The sequence below is a fragment of the Sardina pilchardus genome, chromosome 11 (assembly GCF_963854185.1).
Source record: "Sardina pilchardus chromosome 11, fSarPil1.1, whole genome shotgun sequence".
NCBI classification, from domain to species: domain Eukaryota; kingdom Metazoa; phylum Chordata; class Actinopteri; order Clupeiformes; family Clupeidae; genus Sardina; species Sardina pilchardus.
The window spans coordinates 20,933,592-20,951,091 of NC_085004.1; the positions used below are offsets into that span (position 1 = coordinate 20,933,592).

Here is a 17,500-nt window from a genome sequence, read left to right on the forward strand (position 1 = left end):
ATATGAGAATGAAGTCATGTTACATTTATAACATGCGTGTTTCTCTGTGTTGGAAAATGTGGACCTGCTTTCAAACAGAGGAGCAATCTCACACAAACATGCAAATGCGCACAAAGACAAAATACACAGACACACACACGCACACGCACACGTATACACACACACTCCGGGTGCCTTTATTCCCCTCAGGGTTCCTGGAGCACATTCAGAGAGAAAGTGCCTTGGGCTGAGGCTGGCCAGTTTGTCAAGGTCGTCGCTGGGGTCCCTTCAGGCTAGTGTGCTCAGCGCTATTTGTTTTGGTTAGACTTGTTTTTATTGGCTTTGGTGAAGCCTTTCGCAGCACACACACACACTTGCATCTTCTGTGCATATTCTCAGATATCAGCTGCCAGTTATTTTTATAGGTTGGTGCTTGTTGTTGTCCAAGAAAAATTCTCTCTTAGATACTTGCCTATAGTAATGCCAATAGATGAATCGGCCTACTTGTGTGAGTTTTTTTATGGGTGTGTGTGTGTGTATTTGTGTGCTTGTGTGTATGGAAGAGAGACAGAGAGAGAGAAGGAGAGAGAGAATCATCTCTTCAAACCCAAACACACACACAAACACACACACAAACACACACACACACACACACACACACAGTTAATCTTGACGTTCCTGCTAATTGGTCCATGTGACAGGCAGCCTCCTCTCCCTCGTTTCACACTCTGGCTTAACAGCCCAGTAAACGAGTGACCTTCAGTGGCCAGGCTGATGCACAAGAAACCCCCCATGCCTGCGTGTCTTTGTGTTTACACATGACAGGTCACTGATGCCCGCAATCGGAGACGTGCCCTTTGCCCATGGCCAGGGCAGCTGTCCTGCAAGCGTGGCTCAGGGCATGTGTGTGTGTGTGTGTGTGTGGTGTGCCCACATCAGTGGACCTGTCTCATATGGTGACGGTCTCCTTGCCCTGGTTTCACATGTGACCCTTGTTGGATTAACAATAGCTGTGTGTGTGTGTGTGTGTGTGTGTGTGTGTGTATCTGTGTGTGTGTGTTTGGTTTTGTAAAAGCTTTAGAGATTCTGATATATCATGACACAATGTGTGAAGTTTTTCTGTGATGGTTTCAGTGGACAGAAAGCTGTAAAGAGAAAATGGAGAAAGATAAAAAGAATAAGTGTGCGCTGAATTCAGATGGGGGGTGAGAGAGGGAATGTGTTATTGAGACAGAGGGAGACGGATCAAGAGCAAAATAAGAGAGAAAGAGAAAGAGAGTAAAGAGACAAAGAGATCGATGTGTGAAAATGCGAACTGTGATAAATCTCAAGCCAACTGGATGGCCTCAGAGAGAAAGAGAGAGACAGACAGAGAAGAAGAGAGAGACAGACAGAGAAGAAGAGAGAGACAGAAAGAGAGAGAGAGGTTGAGGGGGAAGAGAGGGTGCAGAGGGGAGGGTTAAAGAAAAACAAAATAGAGTGAGAGAAAGAGACAGACAGGAAAAGAAAGAATGAGAAAAAGAGAGACAGACAGGAAAAGAACGAATGAGGCAGACAGAGAAGAAGAGAGAGACAGAAAGAGAGAGCGAGAGAGAGAGGGGTTGAGGGGGAAGAGAGGGTGCAGAGGGGAGGGTTAAAGAGCAGGCGAGCCACACAGCAGACGAGTGCGGCAGCGACAGGAAAAAGACGGAGGCTGCCCGCGTCCCCGCGCCTCCTCCGGCTGCTCACCAGCAGATGTGGGCTGACAAGCCCTGACACTGCAGCGCAGCCCGCGCCAACACACACACACACACACACACACAGCCCAGGCCAGTGTTCACACAGGCAAGCACATACACACACACACACACACACACACGCAGGCATGCACACACACACACACACACACACACACACACACACACACACACACACACACACACACACACACACACACACACACACACACAGACCCCAGCCCACGCCTGGTGCAGCAGTGAGAGGGGGGGTGGTGGATGAGGGGGAGAAGAGATGGTGAGGAGATGAGAGGAGAGGAGGGAGTGGGAGAAGATGAGAGAGAGAGAGAGAGAGAGAGAGAGAGAGAAAGGGGGATGGATGAGTGGGGGAGGAGAAGCAGGAGTGAAGAGAGGAGGAGAGAGTTAGAAAAGTGAGGGGAGAAGAGAATAGTCAAGGAGACAGGAGGAGGGTAGACTGGAGGAGAGGAGATAAGATGAGAGAGGGTACAAGATGAGAGGTGCAGAATATGGGGGGGGGGGGGGTGATAAGAAAAAAAGACAGCCAAGAAGAAGAGGAGAGGGTATGTGGAAGGACAGAAGACTTAACAAGACAGGAAAAAGGGGGGAAGGAGGAGAGGACACAAAGGACAAGAGAGGAGAGGAGTGATGTGGATGAGGGAGATGGGGGGATGAATGAAGCCTGAGACGTGGAGCGAGACCCACAGAAGAGGGTGGAGAGGAGTGATGAAGAGATGAACACAGGGCAAAGGTGGACGTGGGTAGGTGGAGGTCTTGCGGAGGAGGCTGGAGAAGGGTGGGGGTGGGGGGGGTTGGGCTCTCTGACATCCACAACACTGACAGGTGATGGAGGAAATTAGGCTCAAGCTCCTTGTCCGCAACTGTCAACAAGAACAACAAGAACAACAACACAAAAGACCGGCACGGGCTGCACACTGACCCTTCCTATTTACTGTACTGCTTGTCTGCTGTGGAGTGAAACATGCACACACACACACACACACACTGGTATACCAACATGTTTTTTGCTCACTCCAAACCTCAGGCTCCCTGTTCTCTGAAATGGCTGGGCCGTCAGTGGAGCAGAAGCCATGCCATGTAGGGCACAGCTCTGCGCTCAGCTCTGCTGCTTTGTTTGTCTGTGTAAATCTTTGGCAGGGAGACACTGTGTGTGTGTGTCTGTGTGTGTGTGTGTGTGTGTCTGTGTGTGTGTGTGTGCTTTTATGTCTGTGTGCATACTTATGTGTATGTGCCTGTGTATATGTGTCTGTTTGTGTGTTTGAGTGTGTATGCATCTGTATTTGTGTGTGCTTGCTTGTGCGTGTATGGTGTTTGTGTGAGTGTGCTTGCTTGTGTGTGTACGCTTGCTTGTGTGTGTGTGTGTGTGTGTATGTGTGTGTGTGTGTGTGTGTGTGTGTGTGTGTGTGTGTGTGTGTGTGTGTGTGTGTGTGTGTGTGTGTGTGTGTGTGTGTGTGTGTGTGTGTGTGTGTGTGCGTGCGTGCGTGCGTGCGTGCGTGCGTGCGTGCGTGCGTGCGTGCGTGCGTGCGTGCGTGCGTGCGTGCGTGCGTGCGTGCGTGCGTGCGTGCGTGCGTGCGTGCGTGCGTGCGTGCGTGCGTGCGTGCGTGCGTGCGTGTGTGGGTGCCCGCTTGCTCGGAGGCACCCGGCTGACATTTCCGTGGCTGTCAGGCGGTGCTGATGCTGATGCTGATGGTGATGGTGCGTCGGTGCGGTGCAGTGAGGGAGACGTCCGCCCTCTCCTCCACCCGCTCATCCGCTCCTCCACCCGCATCTCTCCTCCGCCCGCACGCCTGCCCGGGGACTCTGTGTCATCGATTGCACTCACAGACAAAGTCCCATTATCCAGGCCCCACCTTTCAAACCAGCAGTCAACTGAAACGTTCTGTGTGTGTCATACGTGCCCACACTAATTGGCAAATAACCCCCGCATAGACACCTCCAACACACACACACACAGACAATAACACACACACACACACACACACACACACACAATAACACACACACAGACACACACACACACACACACGCACACACACACGCACAGACACTTACCCTTTATCTCTCTACCTCCCTTCAATTCCAGCCTCACCTTCTTTTCTCAGCCACACTCACAGTCTTCCACTTTCAAACTTTTCACCCTCTCACTTTCACCCCTTATTCCGTTTTCTCCTCTACAATGGCTTCACTAGGGGAAACACATTTCAGTGTTCTGCTTTGGTCTTACATCTTAATCCTGTCCGAGTCAGAGTCATCTTGGCCAGATGGAGAGGTTCTGTCTGCAGCTGTTTGTGTGTGTGTGTGTGTGTGTGTGTGTGTGTGTGTGTGTGTGTGTGTGTGTGTGTATCTGTGTGTGTGTGTGTGTGTGATTGTTTCTGTGTGTGTCTGTGTGTGTGTGTGTGTGTGTGTGTGTGTGTGTGTGTGTGCGCGAGTGTGTGTGTGTGAGTGTCTGTGTGTATGTGTGTGTGTGTGTGTGTGTGCGTTTGTGTGTGCGCGTGCATGTGCGTGTGCATGTGTGTGTGTGCGTTTGTGTGTGCAGGTCAGTGTGTGTGTGTGTGTGTGTGTGTGTGTGTGTGTGTGTGTGTGTGTGTGTGTGGTCTGCTCCTCTGCTGCTGGGCTGATGCTGAGCTAGGGCTGGGGCTGGGGCTCTGGGAGCTCATTAAGGGCAGAGGGAGAGAGGAGCAGGGCTTGTGTTGGAACATTGGCTTAACTCTTTGGAGGGGGTTAAACCGCCGGGTGCAGACAAGCCATTCTCTCTGTGGGTTCTTTTGTGCTGTTTGTTTGGCACTTGGTGCTGAGGGACTCTCCTTTTGTATGTGTGTGTGTGTGTGTGTGTGTGTGTGTGTGTGTGTGTGTGTATGTGTCTGTCCTGTGGAAGGCCAGTCTTGGTGTTTGTGTTTGTGTGTACATGTGTGCATGGATTAGTGTGTGTGTACAGTAGGTGTGTGTGTGTGTGTGTGTTTTCAGTGTAATAAGCAGAGGACACTTGAAGACCCCTGGCCAAATCTTGTGTGCCTTTAAATATCAGCTGGAGAACACCTCTGTGTGTATTCTTGTGGGCCACTGTATTTATGGAACATTATATAGGCCTATTTATAAGTAGACATGTCAAACTGAATGCCATTAAAACTGCTTATCTCTGGTCATAGCAAAAATAATACCCCTCTGCATGTACATCTAAACAAAAATATAACTATTGTGTACGTATACTGTAGGAATGGTTTATTTGAACAGATGAGCCTTTGTATTGCATTCATAAAAAATACAGTTTACTCCCCTAAACAATAACCAATCAATTTATTTATTTGACATTGACTTAATGAATAAACTGGTGGACAGTAACATTGTGAACATTGTGTAATATTAGTGTATGAATCATTTAGATATATGGTAAGTGTTGTAAGTATGTGCTTATATTTGGTTTATTACATAGTTAGTGTTTATTAACGTGATTTATATCTTCTTTGTGAGAGCTTTTAACAAGCCATTCATCATCGAAAGTTTTGGCCCTCAGAATTCCACACATTATTTTCAAGGCCATGAATTAATATGGAGGAAGATGCTGCTGAAATGTAGGAACATTGTTGCTGTACAAAAGCAAAATAAAATAATGTCAAGAAATGCAATTAAGGGAATACAATATAAGCAAGCTATTAATTGTGATATGATGAGTTTCAAAAACAGGCGTCTACCTTTTTATAGACAGTATTCTACTTCCCCCTGCTGGCAAATGTAGTGACTACACTTGTCTTTTTTCCCTATTCACTCGGCCAACAGGAATTCAATAGATCTTATGTATGTAAAAGAATAAAAGGAAAAGAAAATGGTGTAATGCTAGATTTGTTTCTTGTCTTGTATGTGTCTGAAGACATGATCCAAGGAGGAACTTCTCTGAGAAAAGTAATACAAAAAAAGAAATAAAAGAAAATTAAAATGGTTTTCAGGGAGGAGTTTTCATAGAATTTTTCAGTAATCATGTCAGTACATTTCTTTTTGACCTTAACGTTCTTTGAATGCAGCTACAGGGATCTAGTTCACATACTTTCTTATTGTGCTTCATATACATGTATCTAGACAATTAATGCAGCTACAGTAGATGGAAAATAAAGTGCATCAAACATCAACGAAAGTAAATATTGTGTCAGGGATAGCAGATTTATACAGATCCATTTGCTTTGCAGAGAAGTCAAGTAGACCTTGCAAACTATGCACGACAATGCTCTCTTACAGTGATAAGAGATGCAACAACCATTCAGATGATAACTCTATTAAGGAAGATGGGATCCTCTGTCGTTTTTATCTTCACTTCAAAAATAACCTTTCGCAGCGTGGGCTCTCTCTCTCGTGGTACCTTTGTGATTGGGCGTACCACCACGCGGTGTGATTTGTATTAACACCTCTCTGGGGCGTCCCTGTTGGAGGAGGACATTCGTATTCCCTGGGACAGGACAGGGAGGATTAGTCCGAGGAAGGGAACAGACGCTCTGTGTCTTCCAACGGCAGCATGGGCACCTGCCACAAGCTGGGGAATAGGTCATTGGAATAGACTATAACACACACACACACACACACACACACACACATACACACACACACATACACACCTAACACACACACACACACACACACACACACACACACACACACACACACACACACACACACACACACACACACACACACACACACACACACACACACACACACACACACAACACACACACAAATCAGTACAAACTGTTACATCACTACTGGCATAGATGCCTGATTGTGTGACTGATATATTTGCTTTTTTCCACTCCAACTAATGCACTCGCTAAAATGTTAATTTGATGGAGAAAGGAATATACTGAAAATATTTACGTGAGGAGCGCCAAGATTTTTAACAAAGCATAAACACATTCCAATGTGTCAAGAGGTGTTTCAGAAGTTGTTTGGCATTTGTAACAGCTTTATACACTAACACTACAGCTATTACTTTTTCTCAATTGCTAACATGAAACAGGGATCCATCCCTTCTCAACACAGCAGAAGTCATCTCTCTTGCCAATTTTCACACATTGTTTACAACCTTTTTTCAAAACATTTTAGCATAGCTCTCATAGACAGACTCCAGCCTCTTGGATTACTCTAACTGAGTTGACAAAATGGAAAAAATATATTCACAGCTATCAGATATAGCTTGCATAATTATGAATCTCTAATATCTGTGTGTGAAAAAACTTCTCTGTGCAATTCTTCAATCAGCAATCCTTCACAGTCAGCAGTCGCTCCTGTATTGCAAGCATGAATCACAGAGGCCAAAGGCACATATGGTTATTGATAAAAGTACTGCATTGGTTATTTTGTGAAGAGGCAGTACAAAAGCTGACTAGTCCAAGTGCTTAATGTAGGTCTGCGTCAATAAAAAATGACTAGGTAAGCTGCATTTAAATTTACAGATGTCTAGCAGGTGGTTATTTGACAGTTTTTCTTGATTACTAAGATGCATTTACATGCAATGAAACTAGGATCCACTTGATCTCCATCTTCACCTTCTTAGCACGGCATAAAGTCATCTTACAAAGCTGTTAATATTTTTTTCATTGTTTTCAGGCATTTTCACACTTTTTTTCCTAAACAGTTATCATAGCATGAATTCTGTTGGATTACAGTTTTTCTTGATTGCTTTGATGTAGCAGTCGACTCAAACTCCACATTTTTCAAAACAGTTAATACACACACAGACAGTGGCAAACAATGGCACTCATGATCAAAATGACACATTTTGTTTGCAAAAGGCCCTAACCGTGCCAAAACATTTAAAATACGCAACAAAAGCCTTTGCCTTCAAACAACAACTTGCAAACAAGTGTATGAGCTCTTCCAATCAGACATTACACAGTAGACAACAAAATACAAAACACAGCACTTAGTGCGAATCAGTGCACCATTGCTTGTCATAGTAGCAGGACTACATACTTTTAATAATATTATATTGTTTTCAATGTTAATAACCCTACGGTACAGCCAAAATTGATGGAAAAACTGCCATTTTGGGATATGGCGGCCAAAATTTAACATGCCCCATGTCTTAATCTGTTCCAATAGGGGTTCTGACCAGGAATCCATTGAGAAAACTTTGACCAAAAACTAGGCCCAATTGTTTTAGCAAATGACCTATCTACTATAGACCAAATAAGAAGATCCGGTATCATTTTTTCTATGGGAAAATAAAATGGAGAGTTTGAATTATCGCACCTATTAAACTCTCCTGGGGACGAAGAAATTGGAAATGCAGACGTTTTGCGCTACACAGTGTTGTCCTCTGCTTTTGAGTGTTTACTGTGATCTTCAGTAGGTGAAGATGGCACACTTTGATCTTTGCTACCCCAGAGCTAACTTACAATGCAACTTGCCATTGGTAGCTTCAATTAACACCCGGATATCCTTATATGGAGATGCCAGCTTTGGTTGCTTTTTGTAGGTGAACTTCAGAAGCCCATTACTGCATGTAGCTTTCATACCAGTAAAATGTTATTTGTGTAAATATACTCCAAATATATGTTAACCAGCCTAAAATCTATCAGAGTGTAAGAAATAAAATATAATTTGTTGCTGAAAAGTATAACACAGATGCTGCACTTTTTATTTGTGCGAAGGAGTGGCAAACAGGTGTATGATTTCATACTGATGTGGGTAGTTTCTAATAGTTAGGAACTAATGATTTCTGTTTGGTTACCATAGCTAAAACAATGGAGTTTGGACTGCTTGAATGACATCCGTGTTATGTAACTGCTCTGCAAAAGGGTGGGGAAAATGTGTCAATCCAATGAGAAAGGGTTAACATATTTGGAAAAGGTGTCTTCTGCTCTGCTGAGACATTGATGACAAAAACCAAGTGGTTCATCAGTTAGGAACAGATGGCTTCTGTTTGGTTTTACCATATCTAAAACAATGGAGGTTGGACTGCTGGAATGACATCTGTGTTAACTGTTCTGCAAAAGGGTGGGGAAATGTATCAATCCAATGAGATTTGATACAGATTTCTGCCCTGCTGAGACAGTGATGATGAAAACTGAGTGCTTCCCAGTTTCTTTAACTAGGTCAAAGCAATCAAGAAAAACTGTAACAGTGTTGAAACATCTATTCACAACTACAGCACATTCCATTGACTCACTATAAACAAATGCAGCAGAGGTTCCTAATTGTCCAGAGATTTGTTTGTTTCTCATTTCAACACACAATGTACATTGAGCAAGTTGTACACGCTGTGTGTGAATCAGGAAAGGAAAGTCGGCAGTGGGCAGCAGAGAGTCTTGAGATTGTTGGGGAAATGTGAGCTGTGTGTGTGTGTGTGTGTGTGTGTGTGTGTGCGTGCGTGCGTGCGTGTGTGTGTGTGTGTGTGTGTGCGTGTGTGTGTGTGTGTGTGTGTGTGCGTGCGTGCGTGCGTGTGTGTGTGTGTGTGTGTGTGCGTGTGTGTGTGTGTGTGTGTGTGTGTGTGTGTGCTTGTGTGTGTGCAGGAATGAGGACTGGAGGTGGGAGCAACAAGCATGCAGAGCTCCTCGCCCCGCCAGCCAGCTGCTGTGGTAACGTGACAGAGACAGGTGCTGCCCATTCCTTAGACTCTCTCTCCTCCTTTTCTTTCTTTCTTTCTTTCTTTCTTTTCCTTCCTCTTTCTTTCTTTCTTTCTCTCTTTCCCCTCTCTCTCTGTCTCTAGTTCCTGCTCTCCCTGTTTGTCTGTACTGTACGCCAAATGTACCCTCTCGCTCACAACAACTCTCGTATGTACAGTACACACATGCTCTCCTCTCAGTGCCTCTCCCTCTGTCTCTGTCTCTCAATCACTCACTGACTCACTCAGAGGAGCCGCATTCACTCATGTAAATATTCAGATTCCATTGGATACAGGGGCTGCTCTCAAACACATGCCTGTAGCGCAAGGCCATGTAGTACAATGATTGGTTTATGAGCACTGGACAACATTTGCAATACCACATTTACCCCTGCCTGTGCACACACACACGTACTTGGCAACTGCTGCACAGTTAGCATTAGCAGGATACCCTGCGTGGCCCAGCAATGTTGGACTGACTGAACTGCCCCTTGTTTTTAAAGGCTACTCTGCACAGCAGTATCATACGTCCACTCACAGACAGCAGCTTTTACCGGCCTACTCTCACTCCTTCATTCACTCACTCACTAACTCATGAACTCGCAAACAATGGTCTCATTCTCTCACTCACTCACAACAGTCTTATTATCACTCACTCACTCACTCACTCACTCACTCACTCACTCACTCACTCACTCACTCACTCACTCACTCACCCACTCACTCACTCACTTACAACAGTCTTATTCTCACTCACTCACTCACTCACTCACTCACTCACTCACTCACTCACTCACAACAGTCTTATTCTCACTCACTCACTCACTCACTTACTCACTCACACACTCATCCACTCACTCACTCACTCACCTACTCACTCACACACTCACTCACTCACTCACTCACTCACTCACTCACTCACTCACTCACTCACTCACTCACTCACTCACTCACTCACCCACTCACTCACTCACTCACAACAGTCTTATTCTCACTCACTCACTCACTCACAACAGTCTTATTTTCACTCACTCACGCATCCACTCACTCACCCACCCACTCACTCACTCACTTACTCACTCACTCACTCACTCACTCACTCACTCACAACAGTCTTATACTCACTCACTCACTCACTCACTTACTCACTCACTCACTCACTCACTCACTCACTCACAACAGTCTTATACTCACTCACTCACTCACTCACTCACTCACTCACTCACAACAGTCTTATTCTCACGCACTCACTCACAACAGTCTTGTACTTTCTCACTCATTCACTCACTCACTCACTCACGCACTCACTCACTCACAACAGTCTTATTCTCACTCACTCACTCACAACAGTCTTGTACTCACCCACTCACTCACTTAGTCACATACAACAGACTCACTCATTCTCTCACTCATTCACTCACTCATTCACACTCAGACATATGCTCCCACACATCAGTGCTTCTCTGCTCTGCTCCTTTACAAAATTCCAGCAGGATTATGGCACGAGGTCAAGTTTTTCTAGAGTCATAGTGGACGTGTCCTCTTTGAACCTCTCTATCCCGGCCTGTCCAGTGTCACTGTGTTTGGACAACTTTATACCCGGGGAACCTGGTGTGCGGCTGTTTGTTCACCAGCTCCCCTGTTTGACCTCTGACCCCGTGGTGAAGGTCGAGGAGGCAGGGGTAAGTCGTGTAGGGTGAGAGCCTCCTGAACCCCCCACGCTGCCCCAGTGCCGGCCATCAGCCATCACTCAACAGAAAAAGAGAGAGAGAGAGAGGTGAAAAACAAAGAGAAGGAAAAACAATCTGGGGTCAGAGGTCGTGCTCCAGAGGTGTCTAGATACCTCCCCTCTCCATCCCCGTGTTCCCCAGCTGAACAGCCGTGTTGGGTATGTTAAGTAACCGTGGAGAGAGAGAGAGAGAGAGAAAGAAAGAAAGAAAGAGAGAGCTGCAACACACATGAGAATATGAAATGTGCACGCATTAGGCATGTGCAATCACTTTAGTGTTCTAGTGTTGTGCTGAAGAGTACACACGCAAAGCATATATCCCAAGATGTCAGGAGGACCACAAGAAGTACTTCAGTTAACCTTAAAGAGAAACTATGCAAGATTGGCGATTTCATCTCCGGTTTCGGTTTCGCTTTTCGTTTTCGCTCGTTTTATGCTTGCATATTTCTCTGCAGAGCTTCCCCTACAGCTTTAGCGTGTATATTTATACATATATAGGCTATAAATATATATATATAAATTGCAAGCGTGGTTCTTCTTGTTCCTTACGCGTCTCAGACTTCCAGATGTAAACAAGGAGCGATCGTTTCCTGGACAAACTGCAAGGCTGCAATAGCGGATAGGGACACTGGGGGCTGGAGGAAATATTACTGTTTTCGATAAAACTGGCCAGTCAAGCAAAACAACGATTTTATGACTATGAAAATGTTGTATAGGGTCTCTTTAATCTGTATTTTTATCATTATTATTTTACTTACTGTACCTATCTAGATAACTGACCATATCAACAAGATACTTGCAAATATGGTACACATGAACCCCTTCAACTCAGAGAATTTACTGAGCGCTTATGATGGGAGAAGCTTGAGGGAGACACTGGATGTTTGTCCTCTGGAAACAAAATTGTTATATCATTTGTTGGATTAAAGTCTTTACAAAGCCCATAAATTCCACACAAGCCATGCTGCTTTTAAAAAGTGCTCATATGGACAGTTGTATGTGTGACAGAGAAAACAGAACGCGAGTGAAATCTCTCGGGCTTTTAGCCCAACTGGTTTACATTAGCAGGCGAATGGCTGAGCGCTCGCTGCGCGGGGCCTACTGTGAGCAGTAGCTCTCCATCTGTAGTGACAGGGAGACGGACCACAGTGCGCTGCACATCTGGATGACAGCCTTCTGTTTGAAGCGCAGCCAGATGAGCCCAACGGGCAGCAGAGAGAGCGGACTGACGTGTTTGCCGCCGCCGCCACCGCCACCGACACACAAACAGCGCGGGTGGATGATGGGAGAGAGAGAGAGAGAGAGAGAGTGATGGAGAGAGAGAGTGAGTGATGGAGAGAGAGAGTGATTAAAGTGACGCTGCCTGCGAGGGACAAACTTGATTTGTCACAAACTGTGAGGGGAAAATTGCTTTGTATGTCATTTCTGGTCATGGCAAAAAAAAATAAAAAATCCTTTTTTTTCTCCCGTCCATTTGCCAATTCAAATTCGCAATCTCGTTAAGCATGCCTCTTAGTTGAAGGATGTGATACGTTTGTTCTAAAATAGACTTCAGCTGTTGAACAGATTTTTTCAATCACTCTCTCAAAAGGAAATGCGCTTTGATTTCTTAACTGTTACCCCCTACAATAACCATAGCTGTGGCAGCCCTTTTAGAAGTGTTCATAAACATCAGAACCAGACCCTGTTCTAAACCAGTGATAAAAATGAACTAAATCCTCTCTCAGGTGTGTGTGTGTGTGTGTGTGTGTGTGTGTGTGTGTGTGTGTGTGTGTGTGTGTGTGTGTGTGTGTGTGTGTGTGTGTGTGTGTGTGTGTGTGTGTGTGTGTGTGTGTGTGTGTGTGTGTGTGTGTGTGTGTGTGTGTGTGTGTGTGTGTGTGTGTGTGTGTGTGTGTGTGTGTGTGGTAGTGAGACGAGGGGAGGTCTAGGTGTAGGTAAGGGGCTGTTGGTGGCATTGGTGGCAGACGGTGGTGGGTAATGGCCAGGGGCAGTGACTCTCTCTGACAGACAGGACGGCACTGCTGCTACCCAGAGCCGACCTTCACATGGGGCTTTCTCAGCACTGTTGCCAGCTGCTCTCCCTCTCTCATTCTCTCTCTCTCTCTCATTCCCCCTCTCTCTCTCTCTCCCACTTTCTGCTCCCTCGCTCATTAGCCCATCATCACTCCTTTTGTCTCTCTTGTTCTCACCGATTTTCTTAAAGTGACCAGTAAAGCTCACACCATGGACTCCGCCTAACCGAGAACTGGGTTGCGCTCAGACTCAGAGTGGGTGGGTGATAGGGTGGTAGGGTGGGGTGGTGGTGGGGGGGGGGGGTAGAGGAGACGTTAAGGGGGTTTGGATTTCAACCCTCCCATGCAAACCCTGCTGCACATGTGCTGTCACTCAATTGCCCCGGCACACACACACACACACACACACACACACACACACACACACACACACACACACACACACACACACACACACACACACACACACACATACCCTGAGAGAGCAAGGGGAGAGGGAGACGGAAGGGGTCGGGATTTGAGACATTTGGCTTTGGTTCACCGTCCCGTCAGGAGGCTCTGTGGAAGTTCTTCTCCCCCCTTTTGGACGGCTCCTCTCTCCTGCAGCAGTCCTCCCCACCACACCGCTACCGGTGGCACACCGCTGGGACCCCCGAGAGACACACACACGCGCACCGGTCAGAGCAGACGATGGAGCTCAGGCGACTGACGGGACAGTTCTTATTCCTTTTCACTCTGTGTCAGGTAAGCACAAGTCTCTGTTGATTCGCAAGCTACAGCTGAGACCCCTCTCAGTAGGAACTTTTCGCAGTTTTTTTTTTTTTAATGGAGCGGTTGTGATGCCTGAGAGGTGTTTGATTTTAAAGTTTTGTTCTTTACCTCCTCTGCTAAACCTCAAACTGAACGTAGACCGTTACCTCAGCTTGTTTTCAGACCTCTGCTTTGACATTTGGGAATTCAAGTCTCACAAGTGTGGAGCCTGTCTGCTGTCAGCCCTCTGAGTGGGGCGTGAGGTTTCTCTAAGCTTTCATCTCCCAGTGCAAAGGTGAAGGCTTGGTTACAGTCTGACCTGAGGCTCTCCATCTGTGGAAGTCGTTTGCCCAAAGTCACTCTCATTTCTTGTTTAATATCGGCTAATTATTTAAGATATACAGAGCCCGGTTAACTCAGCGAGCCTATCAGTCATACTCACTAAAGCCTCATAACAGTGGGCGATACAAATGAATCGAGTCAAACAGGGATAAATTGTACAATGACATCCTAAAAGCCTTTTATTAACATGAAAGTCTGCAGATGTTTGGGGGGGGGGGGGGTCATGTTACAACCCTGCAAGCTACGAGAACTAGCATGGCTGTCACCAGCCTTAATGAAAGACCCTCAGGTGACATATGAAAACTCACTGTGAAATACACAAATATGGAAGTAAATCTCTGTCAGTTCCCCATAGTGTTTATGCTGGAAACAGAGTGCAGATGTTCAGATGAAACGGCAAAGGAAAGACCAAGGTCCTGGGTTGACAGAGGTCCTTAGCTGTGTTCAAGATGTGGGCCTGCTTCTGAGTGAAAACATAGCAGGGCCAGCCTTGAGGGCAAATGACTGGGACGTTTACCTGTGAAAAGTTTACTTAACTTTACCAAGACATTACCAGACATTACCAAGGCATTACTTATTAATAGAAATGTGGACAAAGAGATTCAACAGAGATTTTTTTTTGGAAAGGTAAAATACACAATTTTGAATGGTTTACCAAATCCAAAATTCCGAGGAAAATACAGAATGTTAAATGCTTTATACCAAAGATCATACAGTGACCTCAAACTGACTAATTATACTGCATTGATAGCCATGAACAAAGCATTGCTTTCAGTATTCACAATACTAACAGCTGAAATTAACTTGTTACTTATTCTAAACTAACATCATTCAATGTATTAAATCATTTCATAACTTCAGTATTGCTACGTTGATATTATATCATACATATAGTATTATACATGCAGTTAACAAGAGGTAAATGTTGTTAGTTGATTCATGGTTAGTTAAAGTAGTCATAGGGGCCTTATGTTAGTCATGGGAATCTTTGTGTAGGAGTTACCAGAACTTGTGACCAATGAATCAGAGTTTTTGAGATAGTTTCAGCTTGTCCTCACAGTGGTGTCGTTTTGCTGAGTTGAGAGTGACATGTAATGGTGGAATGCGCAGGCCGTCGTGTCATCTGACCAAAATACATCGGGCATTCCTGGGGCCTACACACTCCTGACATGTGTGTCTCCCCCAATGCCACACACACTGTCAGCACCTAATCCCAATGACTCAACAGATTTAGGTGTCATCTCACTTAATTTCATTTCATCCTCTCACCCTCCATCGCAAACACTGAGGCAGAGCAGCCCATGCATTGAGCAGGTTCCTTTGATCTTTCGGGCATCTTTACGGCCCTTGTTATGGATATCAACGAAAATATTCCAGCCGTGCAAGGCACCTCAGGGGCCGCTAAAATTCTCCCCTTCAAAATGCCAGAGGTGTTGCACGACACATTCTCAGAGGAGAGCGGTGCAGTGCAGTGCAAAGCATCTTGGGATTTCCCTCAAATCCTCAACCCCCAAGAGAAGATCCGCTCTTCCATGGGAATATCCTCCGACTTAGAAGGGGGGAAAAAACACAACAGCGTCTTGCAAACAGGGGAGTTCTGTTCAGTCGGCCCCCAGAGTGAGCGGTTACTGTGGGAGCAGCTGTTCGCAGATGCGAAGCCCGATGCCATTTGTCCCGCTGCCTTATCCCAGCAGCGGAAAAGGGGAGTCCAGCGGCATGCAGACCGTGAAATCGAGGACAAATCTGCCCATAAAACGCCCACTGCTGAGCTCACACTCACTGGAAACAATCAGTCAGGTCAGGCCAGCTGTTGGATACTGGCTTAGTCACACAAGACAGAGGGTCTCTATGGCACTTCCTCCTCTTTTTATTTATTTACCCTGATTAAAAAAAGACAAGCCTTGTTTCCAATGCTCAGCTCACTGGCGTGAGATTAATTCACTGGTCACAATCAATCTGCCACAACAATTAAACCACTGTGATTTAATACCTGTGACTGCAGAAGTACTACCAAAACAGATTTTCAAACATATTCTTATTTAGACAGGCTTGTTCTGTCAAAATATGCAGATCTGCTGAGTAGAGGAGATGCCCCCAAAGGCTGCTATTTACTATTTAGTCGCAAATGAGTGTTCCAGTCTTACTCAAAACCGTACCAATTAACGTTGTTTTGGTCCCTTATGAGTTTACACTCATTATCATCAAAAAAATAAACCACGAGTTGTTCTTGTACTGGAGTTAACCTTTAAGTGATAATGTTAGTTCAGTCATGTTCATCCTGCAATGCTAAGTGCTTTAATATTTTAATGATAGCCTGACTGCTAATTTCAATGCGCTGGCTGAATTGCTGATTGTTTTTGCCCAAAAACATGTAACATTTAATTATTTATTGAGTTTGATGGCACTGATATATCTTCTGTTTAGGCCTACATTGAATTATATCACTTGAGGGTTTTATTAACTTGTTACCTGAGTTGATTTAATTTGGAGAATCTAAGTCACTTATCATTTGAGGTAATTCAAAATGGTATAGCATATGAAAGAAAGTAACTGACTCATTCTTATCAGAATTCCTTGTTTAAATTATTTACACATTGATTCATTAATTTATTTACATATTTATGCGTTTATTGTTATTTACCCAACACCCAACTTCCCTTACGCTGTTCAATACAATAAACAGCCATTTATGCTCCTAAAATAGCTTTTATCTTTGAAATCTAAATGAGGGGATCTTTATTGTTTGATGAATAGTATACATATATAGAAACTTTTTAGAGTGATTTATTTATTTAACTTGACAGTACTGAGAAGAGAATAAGGAGAGATCCACCTTTAACAGTACTCTAATTTTTGTGTTGAATGAAATTGCATAAGAATAGAATAACAGACGCACATGTCAGATTAAATGATAATTGGTGGTGTGGGAAACATATTTTTCCGGTGACAGACAGTGAATATTAAAGTGGATCTTACAGATTTATCAGTTGAAATCAGAGCAGGGCGTTGAGTGTTGAGTGTATGGGTGTGGTGAATAGCGGGTATATATAGGATTATAGCATCTTCCCATGGCACTCAATAAAGTGCCACACCAAGAGGATGGTTGCTATTTTCTCCTGGGTGAAACACTGGGACTCCTAGCACTCATCTCTCCATTAGGCCCAGTGGGCAGTCATTAAAGCACAGACATCTGCTCCCGTGAAGCTCTGGCAGCGCGGCCCCCAAAATAGGAAGAGCCTGGCAAACTAGAATGTTGGGAGAAAGAGGAGACAGACACACAGACAGAGAGAGTAATGCACTGCTGACTATATCGGCCTCCCGAGAAATGGTGACAGAGCTGGTT

General features: G+C 45.0%; 1 protein-coding gene across 1 annotated transcript in view; it reads left to right on the forward strand.

The window, feature by feature from the left end:
- The first annotated feature begins 13,695 nt into the window (after positions 1 to 13,695).
- cdh15 (cadherin 15, type 1, M-cadherin (myotubule)) overlaps positions 13,696 to 17,500 on the forward strand; it is a 15,311-nt gene continuing 11,506 nt past the window's right edge. Inside the window, exon 1 of the mRNA XM_062549500.1 lies at positions 13,696 to 13,809. Coding sequence (XP_062405484.1) covers positions 13,756 to 13,809 — 54 coding nt within the window. The 5' untranslated portion in view covers positions 13,696 to 13,755. The remainder of the gene's footprint in view (positions 13,810 to 17,500) is intronic.